Here is a 19752-nt window from a genome sequence, read left to right on the forward strand (position 1 = left end):
AGAGCTTACAAGGGTGTAAGATGTGACCCTGACTCTTTCTGCAGAAACCCAAATGTCAACCTCGCTTGCACGTAATCCTTGGGCAAGGAATAAGTGTCCTTACCCCTTGCCCTCTACCTGCCTAAACGGTTAAGTCGATAGCGTTGCCACATCTTCCCCCCCCCTTCCCCCCTCTTCTCGTCTATCAGCAGCCTACCTTCCTATGGTATGGTCACTGCTCAAGGACATCCCCTCTCAGGGAATAATCAGGATAGACCAGATTTGATGAAGGATTTCTGGAAAATACGAAAATGTCGAGTAGAAGAATGTGGATAGCCCGTAAAACGGATAAACAATAAAACTATCCGGATAATGCACACATTCGGATAATCAGAACAATTCGGATATCCGGGGCCTCCCCGATGGCGCAGTGGTAGCGTCGTCGCCTTGTAATCAAGGGGTCTCAGGTTCGATTCACAGTGGAGGCACATAGTGGTTCGGATCCCGCTTTAAATGTGTAGGTCCTGTCCCAATTAGCCTTACTATGCATAAAGTGAACTTAAAACACCCAACTCAAGCAATCAATCAATCCGCATATCCGAATTTTGCCATCCCTAACTTTTGCCAACGGTGTTGACAAATCAATATTTACATGTTTTAATTTATTTTTCATAGTTCATTTCCAATACTGTTGTTATAGTCGAGATCAATGTGCGAAGTTTCTTTTTTTGTGTGTGTGTGTGGGGGGGGGGGGGGGTGAGAGGTTGAACGGGAGATACGTATGTTTGCAAGGAAATCCCTTCTATTTTTCAGGATTGATAAATTCATGTTGTTGGTTGTAATACCATACCGTTCGTTTCCTCACGTATCTTTTAGGAATAAGTACTGTATCATACCTATGCGTTCAGTATGAATACCAGAAGAAGCGAACATATTTTTCCGCATTTCTGAAGGCACTCTCTCCATACATACATATATATATACACACACACACACTCGGCCGTGTATTTGTTGCAAGACTATCGTTGATTCTATCTCGGCGCTGGGAGAATGTTCGCAACAGTTTTTACGGGTCTGCAAGAAAAAGAGAATGCCGAGAAGGAATGACGCGATGTCACGAAATTGGGCCAAGCAAATCCCGCGTTCTGGGAAAAAGAAATGCCAGAGATCCGTGCAGAGATAGAGCACGCTGGTACGTGAATATTTTCCAAGGTTAAGGCATGTGGGTTGCTCTGCCACTGTGTGCAAGTTATTGCTGTAGTTGAGGGTGCAATCATCTCGTGTTGTACACGATGCCACCCAATTAGCCAGTGGTCTTTGGAGTCTGTGCACCAGTACAGTAACGGTGCTAGAAAAGTAGTGAGGTGCAGAGGGGGGTATATTTTGGCAAGTATTTACATGTCGTGGACTAATGAATACCAAACAAAAGTGAATATTTGATTTAAAATAATATTTGTATGGTGCATAGACGTATTTAGAATAGGGTGTCTTAACAGTCAAGAAATTATGCTTGTAGTCAAGAATTTTTGCTGTTTTTTACAGTATAGTGAATTTACAATGTTATACCTGTACTGGGATTTAATAAAATGGAATATTTGGAAATCTAAAATTGTGATGAGTTGTTATTAAGATTTTATCGCTTTGTTTCTTATTACATTCTTATATGCTTGAAGTTTTGTAAAAGTATTAAAGTAATGTGCCATTCTCCATCCAGGATGAAGTCTGAAAGCATTAATTTTTACATGCATTAATGATTAAAGTCTCTCTTGTTAATGTACAGCTTCAGTTTTCATCTTAACCACCTTGTGGTAGGTAGGGGTTTTTCATTGAATATAAATATATATTTTCTTACTTTCGAACTGTATATAAGTAGGGGGATGAAATAAATGTTAAGAAAAAGGTAAGAAAGGTCATGAAAAAGTCTAGAATTTTGTATTTGTTATTTTGGTAGACACCGTGTAGAAGCGGAGTCCTGACTCCCTCCCCTGACCGACTAGAAGTAGGTACAACATTTTAAAAAGTATGTTCTGTAGTATGAAGTTGGTTTATTACCGCAAAACTTGCACAAAACTAAGGGCGTAGTTTGTGATTATGCAGCTTGGTATTGACAGTTTGCGAAAATTAATGGATACCACTATTAATAATATTATGCATGAAAATAATGATCAGGGGACTCTTCATCAATTCGACCTGACAACGTTTTTGATACAATAAATAATCCATTTAAAATGTTTGACAATAATTTCTTTGGTAGGACAACTGTTGTTAAACAAACCGTAGTGATATTAACTAAACATAAGCTAGATAATGAATACGTGTTATAATGTCTCAATTCTTTCTACCTGTCCATGTAATGACAATAATAATTATTGTATAAATTAACCTATATTATTATTAAGACGCACTGATCTTATTAACCTAACTTTATCACTATTACTATTAATATTACTACATGTGAGGCACTTGGTTTGAACCCCTTCCGAAATATAGATAGGTGCCTGGTTCAGGAGTTTTTCCTGTGGGAAACACATTTCGGCCAGGTGTATCGACGGAGTATTTTCAATTTGAAAATATTTGATCGCTTCATTTTACTTAGCTTTTCTGCCACTTTTGGCTATTCGCGAAAATGAGACTAATGATGGACATGACATGTCACAAGTCCCATGGAGGCTTATACTGATTGTGGGCCCAGACGCCAGAACCTCGTTAGTCTACTAAATGCAATTCAGTTTATAGTACGTAGAAGAGAAGTTAACATTTGGGCGCCTTCCAAAAAGTTTCCCTTACACCCATAAAAATATTTAATTTAATGTAAGTTATATTTATGTGCAAATTTCAAATTCTTTCATTGCAATTTCAAATGCAAATTTGATAGTGTTTAACTGTAATTTTAAGTGTAACTTCAAAAATATTTAATTGTAAATTCAAATTTATCTTGCAAATATCCGTCGGAGCACAGCGCGCTACGACGTCGAAGGTACCAGGTTCGAATCTCTGAGTGTTCCTCGTGAGTATCCGTTCGTCATGCCATCACTCATCCTCATCGTCGCGATTAGCCAAAAGCGACTCTAAATAACAGAACAAAATCATTTTGTAATATTTGCGGTTATTAATTAAATGACTCTACATACTTGTAATGTTAATATTCTTAATATATTTTTAAAAACTTATGGTCATGAATAATTGGGATCCAGATCACAGTATGTTAGCAGTTCATGGTCTCCGTAAGGTTGAGGCATAGAGGCTTGGTGTAAAATACGAGAGTGGGACATCTTTTGTTCTCTCAAGCTGGTGTACTGGTGCATTAATGCTGAGAATTAAAACCCGCCAGGTTACGTTGGCGCTTAACGGGCGCTGGGAAGAGTCTGTGAAGGCATTAAGTACTAAGTAAATGATTGTTACCTGCGAACAGGTAGACTCGGCGACTCGGCCCGGATATGCTGGAGGTCGTGCGTGTCAGTCGAATGGTGTTCTGCTTCGGGAATAAGTCGGTTGCGGTACCGTTAGCTTACGACCCACTGATGCCTCAGTGCTACCAACATTGGATTCGATGTGGGAGAATAAAAATATATTTTTATACGCAATATGGCGAGGGAATAAATTTCCATGTCGCACACTGTGTTTAGCATGCAGTTATATGAACTGGGGCGTGGGTGGAGCTTTGCGTGTGCCCTTTTTTTGTAAGTTGTGGATTGTCAAAATGTAAACAACAGTCTGTGGGCCGGTCTCGACACGAGAATGTGTTACAAGCCCGCATTTAGGGAGACCAGTTTCACACGTGACTCTGATACAAGATTCACGCTAATTGCCCGAGCTTGTTTTATTGGGCTCCCTGACGGTGAGACAAGAATGGTTTTAACATTTTAACGTGTCTAGCATGGGCGTCGGGAGGAAGGGGGGGGGGGTCGGACAGGTCCGCCCCTCCCTCCACTGGAAATTGCATAGTTTATTTCAAGGTACAGCAGACAAATACTATCGCATGGTGTACAGCTCGGTGCTTATTGTTTACATTCAATTCCCAGAAGTATTCGAATGGTACTCTATCCTGCAAATGAGCAGTATTTTCAAATTTCTTTTTTGTTACACCAATACTACCATTGAGCAGCCATGACAATGTTGAGGAAACATTTCGTTTACAAAGATTGTTTTGAAAATAATATATTTATAAATTAAATGTTACGTGTTAACAAAGAACGATTCTTATTGTGAAGATCATGTCTGAATGTGAGTTACCAAAAAAACAAACAAAAAAAGGGACATTTTCGCACCACGGCTGCAGTTCGAAAAAACTCAGGACAGAGATAAAAATGACTTGGCTGTCCTGGTTGCCTTGCATCAATGATAAAACTAAACTTTCCAAATATTGCAGACTTCTAATGCCTGCCTCTCTCCACAAACAACCCATTAATTGATGCAACGACAAAATCAAAGTTTTTGTATAATCTAAAAAAAATCCTGTTATTTTCGTAGGTTGTTACAGGTTCACATTAAAATATTTCAGACTTCGAGGTGGGCCATCCCCCTGGCCTCTATCCCCCCCAGTCACGGGCCTGCTTGATTATTTCTTCTTTTTCTTCTCTGAAACTGGAAAATGTGTTCGTGAATCTTGAAATTGTACTCAAGTCAGTTTTTTTTTTTTTTTTTTAATATCATTGTTTTGATATATTTTTACTTCAGGTTGGAATCGCAGCCAGTGCATTGAGATGGAGTTCCACATTTTTCAGTATGGAACAGGGGCGGAGCTAGGCTCATGTGTTCTGGGGATGATAGACACCGAGATGGGATTGTCGGGAGCTTTTTTATCCTTCGCGACATTCCTTTGTGTAACATGTTGAAGGTCAGGATTGGCGACGCCAGGTGCAAAGATACTGGTCTCATCACACAAGCCTCAATCTAAAATGCTTTCATTGTTTAGTAAGGCTTGTTAGGCGTAGTTCTCTTAGCATAAATAATATACTTTTGCTCAAGTCCCAAAATATTGCAGTGTATTTATGCTGAGACCCCCTAACAAAGAATGCGAAGGCATTCCGCGCTGACGTCAGAAGGCGAAGGGCGGGAAGTTGTTTGAGGCTTGTGTGATAAGTGAGACTCCCCATAAGATACTATTTACCCGTACTCCCTTCCATACTTTTCCAGACCCTTGGAAACTGTTTTTTAAATCTTGTATTGTGTGCTGATGTGGACATGGACTTGGGCCCTCCCGATTGCTTGCCAAATTACACTGCTCTGTAATGAAATGCTTACAGAAGCGGAAGTAAACGTTCTTGAGAGATTTTGGGGTGTTGAATTCGAAAATGGAATTTTATTTATTATATTAGCCTTTTTTTTGTACCAAACTCGGTTAGGTAAAGTTCCCTGCGCACTTTGCACTATGCCATATATAGTGGGGTGTTGGGGTAGGGCCATACACATTAGGGTGGCTTATCGGGACCAATTTTTTTTATAGTTTTTCAGTGGGCCACCCTGTGGTTAGGTTCTTTGTAAAGAGAAAGTAGTAAGGTATTTTTTTCATAATTTTTATAAAGGTTTTAGGGGTCGCTGCCACATCATGAAGTTTTGTATTACAAAAGACGTAATATGGCTGGCTGTTCGTAACTTTATTATAAGCAACTTAACAACAATATTAAAGATTATTTGTAATTAAATCAGTAAAAACATCAGAATTTAAACTTAGACTTACTGGAACTGTTACGTACAAAACTCTAAACTTAAAATATATAATAATATAATAATCATAATATGTAGATGTACATACATTACAATAGCTAAGTGGATTTGTGCAAATCAGGGTATTTTTGTCTGTATTGTTTCACCAGCAACAACAAGTACTGTTTTTGTTCTAATCTTCCTTCAGTAAGTCTACATTTTTCTCGAGAAACTTTGAGGAAATACCTGTGATGTTGAAAAATCTGAGCGTATTAGCCGAGACAAAATCTTCTAGACTCCTCTTATCTATAAGATCGACATCTAGTGTTATACGCTTTGGACGATGATAGTCCTTCTTCGCCATGCAAGGCATCCATCATCTCTTCCGTTGCGAGAGTAACTTCATATCGCAAAGAGCAAGTGCACCCAACTCTTCTGACAAGTACCACAGATGGCCTGTAAAGTTCTTTAGAGCAACTTTGGCCATCGCTTGATTGATTATCTCGTACTCTTTTAAATCTTTTAGAAGCCGCAGGTCATTTCTAGGTGCGTAACAACTAGAGGCAGCTTGAAACGAGTATCTCAGGTAAATTTTTACTGTAAGTACACAAATATCACGAACTCCGTGCTCTTCTTGTCTTGTAAGCTTGAACTGGTCTCTATATAAATAAGTATTCAAGGAATAGATCGCTTTAGCCATCCATCTCGCATGATGTAGTCCCGCAGGTGCTCTAAAAGATATTCCTTCTTTACACGTTCCTTGGACCAGTATTGGCTGAAGTAGTGTCAAAGCTCATGCATTTTATTTGATCTCAAAGTCCCCACGCTAATAATATCTCATAAACTGCTGAAGCAGCTTCTTCTCCTGAAGCAAGTTTTGGCAGTGCAAGTAGCTGATCGATACTCTTACTTGACACTAGAATTGGAAGACTATCTACAGTTTCATGTCCACAATATCTATCATTTTCCCGTCCCAGTGAATACTACTAAGTGGCACGTTTGGCTTGAACACATTTTTTAAGACTAAGCAATCTTCTGTTATTTCAAAGGATCACATCCAACGCGTTTAAGAGTAGTTGTCAGAACGACAGCTGCTTTTGGGTCGCTTAATTTTGCAACATCGAGATAACAGCCAAAATAGTGTCAAGAAGTTTCTTTCTACTTCGTTTCTTCGGAGGCTCTTCGGAGGTTGTGGGACCTGAAACTGAAGATGAATCCGATAAATCACTTTCATTTTCACTTGAAGATGACAGTAGGACTGGATTTTGCTTAGTGATTGATTTAATACTCTGCTCTTCTCTCTCCAGCATTTTTTTTTCTGCCTCGGCTTCTTTCTTTGCGAGCGCTTTAGTCAAGCCTCCAATTTTACCAGGGTGCCCTTTCTGTCGCTGGGAAATCACGATGTCCACTGAAACAAGTTTCGAGAGCGCAACAGTAGTTTTTGGGGGAGGGTTAATAATGTGATCGCACATTGCCATTACATTAGCTTTATTATAGGAGAGCCAGGAAGAGCAAATGAGCAAAGTGTTATGTAACAGAGCCAAGCAATACATGGCTCTGTGCTATCAGAGTAGCAGTTAGATGTGTTCGCCCCAAGTGAAAGTTACTAATTATGACAAAACTTTGATCCGCGGTAGCGACCTCTAACATGTAATAAAATTTTACTGGGTCTCATCTTTCAAGTAGGAGAAAGGAATGGTGTGGTGCCCCAAAAATATTTTAGAAGTTGGAATTTACGGACCACCCTAATACACATTCTATCGATCTCTGCCATTTTGGAGATGATCAACACCATGCCTTTAACCCCAAGGGTTGCCCCGGGTGCACATTGATTTGAGGCTGGGTGAGCCCCAGAACCGCTTTGTGCGGAGACAATGCCAGAAAATTCCGACCTTAGATCAACCACCCCAGGAATCGAGTCCGGGTCTCCCACGTGGCAGTCAGACGCCCTGTAGACCAGACCACCGCAACTCCGCTAACTCTATGTAGGGGGTCTTAATTCTCGAAATCGTAAAATAATGTAAATTTAGTGTTTATATAATTTTGAGTTTCTCGCGTATCTTAGCACATTTTGGGGATATTCTGTAAAAACACCACAAAAAATGTTAACTTTTCTGCTAGAAGAGTGTAATGTGTTCAATAACACTATGCAAAAGTAGTATTTTATGTTAAAAATATATTAGAATGATGTAGATAATAATGTAGAAAGTGACTGATACATTGTAAGTTGGTCTTTCAACACTATTTTCCCCCCACACACCCTTTTTTAGGATACCCCCCTGGCCTCCCGAAATAAAATTCTAGCTACCATTCTTTCACCATGCAAAGTATTTTTCCAAAATAACGAATCTTTGGCATTTGGATCCACAGCGAACAGACTCGTTGAAGCTATATCAAGGCAGCCTCGTCATTCTCGTGTTGTAAAATGTGTGTGCCATATTTTTTCCTTCACTGTTTGAAGTGCTGCTTTAAAGAGTTTGGTTTCTGATCAGACAACGATCAACATGGGCTGTTGTTTAGTATAAATATGGTGTTGTTTACAAAATAATGTTTGCCTCTTCAACACATTCAATTACGCATTAGCAGCAAGCAGTGATGTGCGTCTATGCGTAAACAACGATAATTTACGTTTTTCGTGTAGACAACATAGATTATTTTCTACACGTAGACAATGTAGTGTATGTGAACATGACGGCAGGTGTTTGCTTAACGAATGGCGCTGTAGACAAACGTTAAAGTGTGAGAAGTACATCAGAGGCGCAAGCCTGTGCTAAAGCATTTGTGTTCGAACAAACGATTTGAATTATTTTTTCAACACGTTCAATTTCACTTAAATAATGGAAAACAAGCACACAAACTATTTCTGAAAACAGAAAATGCTTGATACGTAAATGCATTCGAAATATAATTATTTTTACATTAACATGTATAACTTGCATGCACGATATGTTTCACATATATGCATCATGGAGCGATGTGGACACTAAATTGTGTGCGTATTCAAAGTTTCATTGATACATAACATGTATTATTTAAGTACATTACACAATCAATTCATCTATCTCACAATAAACCAACAGCAAAAATTACATAAATTGTCTCTCAAACATAAACGCTCCTTTTCCTTAAAATGATTGTTCATGGTTCGCATCCCACTTTGAACTGTAGGTCCAATCCCGATTATCCTTTATGTGCGTAAAGTGAACTTAAAACCATAAATTCGCTACGAGACACTGCGACAAGCGGGCCGGCGTCAGCGCTCGTCTTTCCCGGTGAACGCGATCCGCGACAGTCGCACGCCACGGTCTGTTTTTCTCGCTCTCCCTACCTTCGCTCTCTTCCCCTTTCTGTTGACGTTGCAGACTGACGGCAGTATAATCCTCCCTCGGAAGTTGTGTACGCAGGATTTTTTCGGAAGGGGCTGGAAATTTAAAGATGGATAATTACGAGCACATACCTGCTCTCAAGGGGGTAAGACAAGAATAGTAATTGGGGTCATTTTGGATTTGCATTTATCATTTTGATTTTCCCAGAGTTCTTTACTGCTTTCATTTGAACCGTAGCCCCATCGACTCCCCCTCCTGCGTACGCCAGTGATGTAAACTCCCAGGGTTTTTTTCGTTTCACGACGTCCGTAGTGTTTCAAAATTTTTCCGCATCAGAATGTAGGCCTATCTAACTCTTGCAAAGCTCAGTTAGTGTGGTTAGGTTGCTTACCTTTAGTTAAAAAATAAACACATATTTCAAATCCAGTAGCATTTTTACATGTAAAAAGTACTAAATAAGAACATATTTGGAAAAAGTGCAATTTCAGTGAAGATATTGGAACATTTCGCCAGCCACGGTACACACTTTGGGAACCATTGGTATCTACGCGTGGAGTCTACGACTGTGTTTCTCAACCGCCGGACCCTGACATCAATTATACCAAGCCGCGAGAAGTCCTGAAGTTTGCAACTTGCAGGCCGAGCTGGCAACCTTTTTGAAAGATTGCTTTCGTTCGGGGTTCGGAAGAAATTCCTTCCCGCCAGTGCTGGTGAGAAATCAAAGTGTTTGGTAAGTCTATAATATCAAGGATGTATTTAAAGACTGTTTCTAAATCTGTCGGGAACTAAAGACAAGGAAGTTCTCGCACCATCTTGAAGTAAGAAAGCTGGTAGTCGATCGGAAAGTGAAGGCGGACCTAAGTACCGCATGAGACAGCCTAAAATAAAGGTAAGTTTTCTCAGAAGTGTCGTCCGACGCAGGCCACTTAGCCTACCCACGCTGCCTAATGGTCTTCACACATTGCCAATTGTTTCAATCGCTTTATTTTTCCAAGCTGCGTCTTTTTCGCCAAACGAAAAGACGCAGCTAGGAAAATACATTCGACTGAAGCAATAGATGTGTCAAGGCCATTCGGCGCGGCCGCGGTCGCCTGCGCCGGGCGAAAGTTCTTGGAAAACTTACCTTTACCCATAAGCCACGATGTATGAACAAACTTTCATCTGCGTTTTTCTCGATTTCATAATTTTGTGGTTTATTAAGTTTTACTCCCGAGACGCTCATATTAGAGGGGGAAGTTATATATATAAGAGCATTCCCTGACAGTCGCTACGAGACTCGGCGCCCGGCATTAGCGCTTGTCTTTCCTTCCCGTTGAACGGGTCCGCGAGTCTCTAGAGTCGGCTATTAAAATTACAGTTTTCATATTGTGTACTAACCTTGACTACAGAAGGTGTTGAAAATGATGTCCCTCTGCTGCAACACATTCCTGGCGTCTCCGAAGGAAATTGGCATTTACACGTGCAAGTTCGTCTACTGTAATTCTCCCGATTTCTCGTACAATACTCTTTTTAACTCACGGATGGTGTGCGGATTGTCTTTGTATACTTTATTATTTTTAGATTTCCCCATTTTTCTTTCCAGTTTTATTCAGAACTGACCCTGTTACTCTAAACTTTTTACGAGGTTTAATATAGTGGTCCTATGTGGAACGGGAACAACAGGAAACTTCGTAGCAAAACGTCGTCGCACTTCTCCACAATTCCTCTTTCCGAAGTAACACTCGACAAGATAAATCCTTTGTTGTAATGTAAACTTTTGTTGTGCCATATTAAGCCACAATCTTCAACACACGGACACGACACAACACTACTTCTGAGGGAGGATTATACTGCCGTCAGTCTGCAACGTCGACAGAAAGGGGAAGAGAGCGAAGGCAGGGAGAGCGAGAAAAACAGACCGTAGCATGCGACTGTCGCGGACCCCGTTCACCGGGAAAGACGAGCGCTGACGCCGGCCCGCTTGTCGCAGTGTCTCGTAGCGAATGTCAGGGAATGAATGCTCTTAGCAACAAGAGTCCATTCGTTCGGACACAAGCAAAGGGGAAACGACAGGAGAAAACATGACTGTCCAATTCAGTTAGCGAATTTTCGGAGCTTTCCTCGTCTTGGATTATTTGGTTTAATTTACTTCACTTTTGGCTAATCGCGAAGATGAGAATGAGCGATGATATGATGATCTTGGTGAAGGCACTCGCAAAGAACACCCACGCCCGGTCCGGGATTCGAACCTGTGCCCCCTGGCGTCGTAATATGCTGTGATAACTCACTCCCCCACGGAGGTCGGCTCGTCTTGATTGAGTTGCAAGTTGGAAAATACTGTAAATTTAGTATTATATGTGATTTTTAGTGTTCATCGCAAATTTCAAATTTTAAGCGCATTCTGTTAAAAACAATACAATTATAATTTGTTTCTCTTTGAATTTATGTTTCGTAACATATTCTATCAAAAGTAACATTTTATAAATGCAGTAATCACAATTGATATACAGAGTGCCGATGTAGGTTGTTTGTTACTATAGTACTAGTTTCCTCTTAACACTTTTCCAACATTTCTTAATAGAAGTATGGGCCCCACCTAAAAAATCCTGGCTACTCCCCTTCTGCTAACAATGAAAAAAGGGACTTTTTGTCACCTTCCGGCAGTCGGTTAAAATAAAAAAAAAATGGTTAGGACAGATATGGAGAGAAATGACTAAATCGAGACGTCTGCTATCCTTATTTAGGGATTATCATGCTAGAATCGAAGTGTGATATCGTTTAGTCATCAGATATATAAATTCTTACGTTTCAATACTGTTACAATAGAGAAATACAGTTTACAAAGACTTAAGCAAACTTCACTCCTCCCCATCCATGCTATTTATTCACTTCTCTCTTTTACCTTGTAGCTTTCTCAGGAGCTGTAGTATGGATTAGATCGTCAGAGGCAAGTGAAAGGGGGGGGGGGGGTAGGTTTTGGTAGTGGTACTGGTACTGTATCATGGGTGTCACCAGATTTTTTTAGGGGGGTTGTCAAATCACTCGTAAAACTTGAACAGTAGAAATAGTAACAATAATTATCATGATTGTGATTATTATAAATACTAACTACTGAACTGCAGTACACTAACTGTTCTTTTAGAAATTTTAGTCATGTAATTTCTTGAATGATCTCTCACAAAACTGATTTTTTTAAAAAATTTTGAATACTCTGGAAACCAATAATGGTTTAAATGGTAGAATATGAAAACAAAATGGCTTCTGTGTTTCACATTTTTTTTTCCTATCTTCTACAGTTAATTTCCTAGATGATCAATGGACCAGTGTGCCCCTCCCCCCTCCTTCTCCTGACGCCCATACATTAGAGTATTCTTTAAGGTCCATGGTTTGAAATGGAAATTTTGATGAAACACAATGCTTTATTTTCATTAACATGGTGCTGTTTTTTTCCCCCCTCTGTTTGATAGAGCATTGAGATAAGGACTGTGAAATGATGCACTGTATTACAACTAATAATAGTTAATATTAGAACATTTATCAAATAGTGTCAAACATTTGACATTACTCCCTTTTTAAAATTTAAATAGAATAAACTAAATAGTGGATGGTAGCTTTGCCAACTGGGAAAAACATTTTTAACCCTCCGTTGGTTTACTTGTGGGCGCTGCTCTCACCCCGGGATATAATTGTAAATTTTTCAGGCCCAAAAAATGATATTACCTTCTGGTCTTGTGTAACTGTAATTTGGAGTCTCTATGGCCAGATGATACCAGCTATAGGTTTAGGGATTGTTCTCAGTCTGCACAGACACATCATTTTGATGAGTCTGTGTTTTGTGAGCTCCGCACTCACACGTATATCAAGAGCGTAACTATTTTGTGCAAACATATTTTATTTCTGTGGGAAGAGAATCTGTGTTTTATCACTGTTTTCTGTTTTGATTCTTTGGTATTTATTTTACTCTACTCCATTCACTTATTATGGCTAATATTTCCAGCTAAATGAACTTTGAAATCTGATATTAGACATGAAAGAACAGCAGTAGTTCCGATCATGGCTTGTTCAACCAAGTGATGAGAAAATACAAGACCTGAAATTCTTCATAAAATTATAAACATTCTTGTTTTTCTTGATAATAATTTCTCTCGTAATAGGTAATCAGTAATATTGCGATACAGGAATATAATTTTATGTAGAAATTAAGATACATTTTAACGTATAAGTTATATATATTAGGCAATACATATTTATAAACAATTTTTAACATGATGAATTTAAATAATATTTGCAAAATTACAAGAAAGCAATAAAATTCACAGGTGAGCACGATGCTCACCGTATACCAACAGTGTTACTCAGGAAGACTTATACCAACAAAGGGTTAATTAAATGTACATATCTTCAATACTCTGCCTTGATATTATTAACAATCAATTTGTGCAAGAGATATATTTCCATATTATTTTGTGTATGATCAGGGATTGCATTATTGTTTGACTAAATTAAGTCTTGGGTTAATCTGTCAGATCAAGCAAATCCACAAGACAAGACAAATAATTAACAAGTAAAAAGTGAAAACTAAAACCACAAGCCACAAGCTGCTAAGCTCCCTCATAGCAACAATACATATCCACATGGAGGGTGAAGCTTACATACACTGGTGTCCAAAATTAAGGTGACAAAGGGAAAAAGTGGGAAAAGTCGCAAATACGTGCATGAAAATGGACAACACTTTCGGGAAATATGCAACACGTTGCAACACTTCTATCGAAACACTCCAGGGAAGGATAGTGCGTGACGTCATTGCACAATTGTGGAAAGGGAACAGCTGCGCTGCAGGTGAGCAATTTGCAGACGGCAGAAACCTCGTCAGTAGACAGCTGTAGGTGGGCGAACGAGCATGATGGCTCATCACCAACGTCTGGACGATGCAATGCGATGGCGAGCAATCAGTCGAATGGAAGCAGGGCAGTCACAGGCTGACGTGGTAGAGTGGTTGAATGTGTCACGCCAAGTGGTCTCCAGAATGTGGAACCAGTTCCAGAGGACAGGAACCATAACAAGACGACCAGGGCAAGGGAGGCCACGACGGACAACACCAGCCGATGACTGTTATTTGACAATTGCGGCCCGTCGCTATAGAAACAGGACTGCAACTCAGCTCTCCCAGGACCTGTATGCTGCGACTGGAGCCTCAATGTCGCGTCAAACTGTGTACAGACGACTCAATGCGGCATGACTCTTTGCAAGACGACCAGTGGTGTGCATCCTCCTCACCCCCTATCACCAACGCGAGCGATACATGTGGTGTCGCGAACAAGGACAATGGACTCAAGAACAATGGTCATCTGTGCTCTTCACAGATGAATTGCGCTTCAGTCTCCACAGTGACTCGTGGCGAATGTGTGTATGGCGAGAGCCTGGGACGCGTTTTCATTGATCTCGCATCCACGAGGTTGACCAATACCGCAGTGGTGGCATCATGGTCTGGGGAGGGATAATGAGTGGTGAACGTACGCCCCTGTATGTGCTAAACCGCGGCACATTCACTGCCCAGAGGTACAGGGATGACATTCTGGAACCAATAGTGCGACTTTTCCGAGGGGCTGTTGGCCCAGAATTCTTGTTCATGGACGATAATGCCCGTCCACTTCGTGCTCAACTTGTGGATGAGTTCCTGGAAGGTGAGGATATTCGACGGATTCCATGGCCCGCACGTTCAACCTACCTAAATCCGATCGAACATGTGTGGGATGTATTGGGGAGGCGGCTTGCAGCACGTCCTATCCCTCCACAAACCCTCAACGAGCTTCGATGTAATCTCTTGGAAGAATGGGATGCCTTGCCCCAGGAACTTATTGACACCCTCATGAACAGCATGGGAAACCGTTGTGTGTCATGTATTGCTGTTCGTGGTGACCATATTCCTTATTAAGGGGCAGTGCCTGGTCACCAGAATGCCCAGGATGGAATTAAATCATTGTATTACTTTGTATGCGTTTTGTACCCAATCCAGTAATACAGGTTTTTTCCTTAAATGGTCTTTCTTTTCTGTTCATTTGGTGCATCCTCTCTCTTCTTTATTGCTTTCTGTCTCCTCTATCACCCACAACCCCGTTCTATACATCATTTTGTTGTTGTCTTGCATTTTTCATTTGTCACCTTAATTTTGGACAGGAGTGTATATGCTATATTATGCAGCCTACTATTATAGAGTATTGATAATTAGTTCGCACTGAAATGGAAAATGTAGAGAAATATCTAAAAGAAATTAAACAAACCCAAATTGACCATTGCCATTTTGAGCATTGCCTAAGGTGCTTTGTAGCTCTTCTGCAATGTTTTTGTACAGTTGAAAAGTTTTGTTTGAAATCTGTAGAAAAACAAATATGGTGATATATTGTTTATATGCCATTGTGGGAGATGGAATTTATTCTATGTAACCACACTCGATGTTGCAGACTTACTTGTTTGCTTCTGATTTTATGTAAATTACATGTAATTTTCTGATTTACTACCATTATGTGCTCATAAATTATTTCAGGTAGATTCTATTGTGTAATAAAAATGAAATAAAGGAAACAAGAATTATACACAGCCTATATAGAATCCAGAAAGCTGTAATCAAAGTGGACAAAGGACACTCACTAAAGAAAGGTGTCTGACAAAGATATTCTGGCATGATTGATTGTCAATTTATACACCATGGAAGCAATGAAAGGTGTGAAAGAGTAATTATTATTCTAAAAGTGTATAACATTGTTTTAAATTCCAACCAACTTCCAGAGTTTCAAACAAATTGCTAGCTGCAATATGTAATAAAGTTACCTTAAGAAAATGTGAGCAGGGTTGGTACTTTATTTTGTGTAACTCTTTAGTGATTACATTCTTACCAAGACTGAACATCAATATCTTGCTTAATTTTTTTACACATGTCAATGATGGATTTTGACTCTTCCTTCGTTCTCCCTACTAAACAACAGTGGAAAACAAATGCTTTTGCTTCCATTCTATCATTAGCCTGTGTGTAATTAGTGTAGTATAAGTACTAATAATGAATAGTATTAATTTTGTTGGAAAGTCGGTTAACCAATGTTTCTTTTTCTTTTCTTACAGGCCCAACGGCCAGAGCAGAGTGTAATGCAGGCTTTAGAAAGTTTAAATGATTCTCAGGTAAGATAATAAGTTATATGGATAAATTTTCCCATGCCACATTTAGTATTTTGAAAAATGTTACATGTGATTTTGTTTGCAAGAGAACGCAAGCAACTAATAAACTTAAACGTGAGAAGGGAACTAGAAAAGTATAGTTCTCCACAAACAATCTTTATATCAAAGTTTTCTTTAACCAATGGATGAAAACATTAGTGTAGACTTGCACAGCTAGAAATGTTTGATTTTTGCAGAATCACTTTTCAAGCAGACAAACAAATAAAGCTTGCAAACAAAATTACCAATGCAGAGTTTTGCTGATACCAGTACTTGAACATCATAACAATTTTAAGTTCAGAGTATTGATCAATGCTAATATGTAATTGTTCCCACTGGATAGCTGTCATTTTACACCCAAATCAAAAACTTTTCTCATAATAGGGGTGAAAAATACATGTGAATGCAATTTTTTTCATGATATCCAGAATATGACTCCATGCTTGGAAAAGTAGGTATTGGTGATGGAATTCCAACCACAGCCTGCTGGATCCCGTTCGCTCGTCGCTTTCTTCCATGCCTGGTTATTTAGGCGAAAATCTCTAAATGGCAGGCCTAGCAGACTGTCACTGGTCAGCTGCTTAACATTTGACTTGTAGTAATTTAAAGCGTAATCACGCCTTTGAACACTAAAAATGTGGCTTTGGCAAAGGTAATAATAATTCAGTAAAAACTGCATATCCCAGAACCTCTATAAGAAGGAAACCTGTAATTACGGAAAAAAAGTCCCAGAACGGACCGATTTTATAATTGAAAATGACCTGCTTAAGTCGGAAACCTCCTTAACGTGGAAACGGAACACCATTTAAAGACCAACATGATGTTTTTATTCTCAGCAAGACTGAAATTTCTTCCTTTATTTTTTTCGCTCTCAAGAAAACAATGCAATACTGTAAGTGGACCACGCCTCTGTTGCCACTCGCTTATCGGTAACATTGTTGATATGAAAGAATACGCTACAATACTCATAGCTGTTACGATTGTTTCTTTCTTTCATCTCTTACCCTCTTTCTCCACCTTTCTTTGTCTATTTCTCCTCTGTTCTTTCGTCATCTTTCTATTTTTCTTGTTATCTCTCTTTGTTTCTTTCTTTTTTTTCTTCACTTTTATCTCAATCTTTCTTCACCTCTCTCTTATTCCATCTTACAATCTTTCTCTTTCCCTCTATGCACATCGTGCTATGCCGCCAGGGATCCCGGGTTCGAAAAGATTCATAAGTACAACTGTACGTTCTTACAATACTGTAAAAAGTGTACCAACATGTTGTGTAGTTACATAATTGTAATCTCTGCTATGCTTATTGCGACTGTATCACATTTTTATTCATGTACGTACATGCATTAGTACTCTACATTATAAGTAATGCGAAATGTATATCCGTCTTTCCATTATTTCCTGCAGCGCTCTATACTGTATTTAAAGTCAACCCTGTATAAGAAGGAAAACTGTTAAGATGGACAATTTTGCTCGGAACCATTATGTTCCGGGATGGACAGGTTACACTGTATATGTCAAATGAAATACTACTTTCATTCCAATAGAATGGCAACAGTGATCAATTCAAGAAAGAGTTAGGTGTTCTCTCAAATACATGAAGAAAGTAACTCAAGATTTCACAGTAAAGCCCACAGTTGATGTGTTTGTAGCGTTTTCAACAATTATTTTGAATGCATGATCATGTATGAACACAATAACAGACCAACACAGTAATAATAAGTAGCCAACTTAAAGAATACCGGAACCTTTCTTCCCAGAAAAAAATACTGATAACTACAACAACAATAATAATAGAATATTAATCTTCATAACCTATTAATTATACAGGGTGATTCAGAATTCCTATTACACACTTCTAGGGGTTGTTGAGGCACTTAGTAGATCAAGTTTTGATAAGGAACCCATGTCCGGAAACGTATCATTTTGGTACTACACAGATGACAAGATCACATAATTTCACGGCTCTGGTTCTGCATACACTACCATTACATCCAGCTTCACCGTAAATTAACATGTCGGTGTTCTTGGCAAATGTGTATTCAACCATACTGTACTGTCTTCTGCAACGACTGAATAGCAAGGACGTGAAGGTGAAAGCACACCGGATTGTAAACAGAGGAGGTTGGAAGCAGCACACATGACATCCGGTGACTGAAGATGTCGCCCTCCGTCAATGTGGGTTGCCTACCATGAAGCGGTAGATGTGAAATTATGTGATCTTGTGATCCGTGTAGTACCAAAATGGTACGTTTCCGGACATGGGTTCCTTCTCAAAACTTGATCTACTAAGTCCCCTCTACAACCCCTAGAAGTGTGTAGTAGGAATTCTGAATCACCATGTGTACTTTATTGTTATTATTACTTGGTTCAAATTCCTCTCGATATATATTTCTAGATATGTACCTGAGCACGAATGCTTCCAATAACCCAGTTTGAGGTGGCGAGTTCGTGTGCGCACATAGTCATGCAGTTATGGTTGTAACCAGAGATTTTGCCTTGTTGTATCAAGGTTTCTTTCCTCATCAGTTTCCGAGCACGTATAATGTTCCTTTATAAATTTTGTGTAATCATCATTCACTTCGTCGTGATTTGTCAAAATGGCGAGAGAGCAACGTGAAATAAGGGAACAGGAAACACCAAAAAAAAAATATATATATTTGTTTATTTTCTGTGGATTTTAATTTAATCTTGCAGATTGCAATAAATGACGAGCTACTTTTATGGATGAAACAATCACTAGTAACATGGGCACATGTGCTCAGTGAAATAAATATTGATCTTCCCCTTCGTTAATTCCAATGATTATAATGAAATTATGCTGGCCCCCGTGTCTGAGGGGGAATCCTAACATTCTACAACACCAGGGAATCGTAAGTTCGAATTCTGATCAATACACGGATTTCTGTTCGTCACTTCATCGCTCCATCCAGGGTGCGAAATCCTGGGGAGGGGGGGACAGGGGGATATGTATATCCTGATCATCTTTACTTTGCATTCTATACAATATGTCAAAAATTGCACGTTGTTCGTCTTCGTTGAATTGCTCATAACATTTTTTTGGGCACTTTTTTTTCCAGATGTCGAATTCCTTTCCTACGTTTTCTTGGACTGTCAACGCTCACGTCGCTAACACTACTCTCGTCCTGCATATCTGTAATACAAGCAACATAACATCTCACAACAGTTGCCACCGCTCTGCACTAACACATATCACCCTCTACAGACCACGGCTACAGACGCACCATTCTTACGGAAATCGCTCGTAACTTGTTTCAGAGTTGCCAATTTTATTTTCCACACAGTTATTTCTCTTTCTCTGTGGAAAGGGACCAGTGTCCGTCGCTACAGAGTAGCTAAGTTTATTTTTCACTGTGCATTTTCTTGGCTATAGCCTCGTGTGACTGACGTCCTTTCTGCACTAAAAGATGCGCCTGTAACTAGGAAAATAAAAAATACCATTAACTCAGATTCCTCAAAAATGTGACTCAGTTCCCTTTCTGCAATAAGCCATTCAAATATACTTTACTAAGAATAATATCGAAAACTCACACAAAGTAGTGTGTTTGCGAGTGTTCAATGTTCGTTCTCTCTCTCTCTCTCTCTCTCTCTCTCTCTC

General features: G+C 39.4%; 1 protein-coding gene across 1 annotated transcript in view; it reads left to right on the forward strand.

Annotated features, from left to right (window-relative positions):
* The window catches only part of stx (ubiquitin-like domain-containing protein stuxnet), a 50628-nt gene that overhangs the window by 19350 nt on the left and 11526 nt on the right, over positions 1 to 19752 (forward strand). The window contains exons 3-4 of the mRNA XM_083125733.1: positions 16047 to 16103; positions 19214 to 19289. Of these exons, the coding sequence (XP_082981859.1) occupies positions 16047 to 16103; positions 19214 to 19289 (133 nt within the window). The remainder of the gene's footprint in view (positions 1 to 16046; positions 16104 to 19213; positions 19290 to 19752) is intronic.

The sequence above is a fragment of the Lepisma saccharinum genome, chromosome 7 (genome assembly GCF_977018435.1).
Source record: "Lepisma saccharinum chromosome 7, izLepSacc3.1, whole genome shotgun sequence".
Taxonomy (NCBI): domain Eukaryota; kingdom Metazoa; phylum Arthropoda; class Insecta; order Zygentoma; family Lepismatidae; genus Lepisma; species Lepisma saccharinum.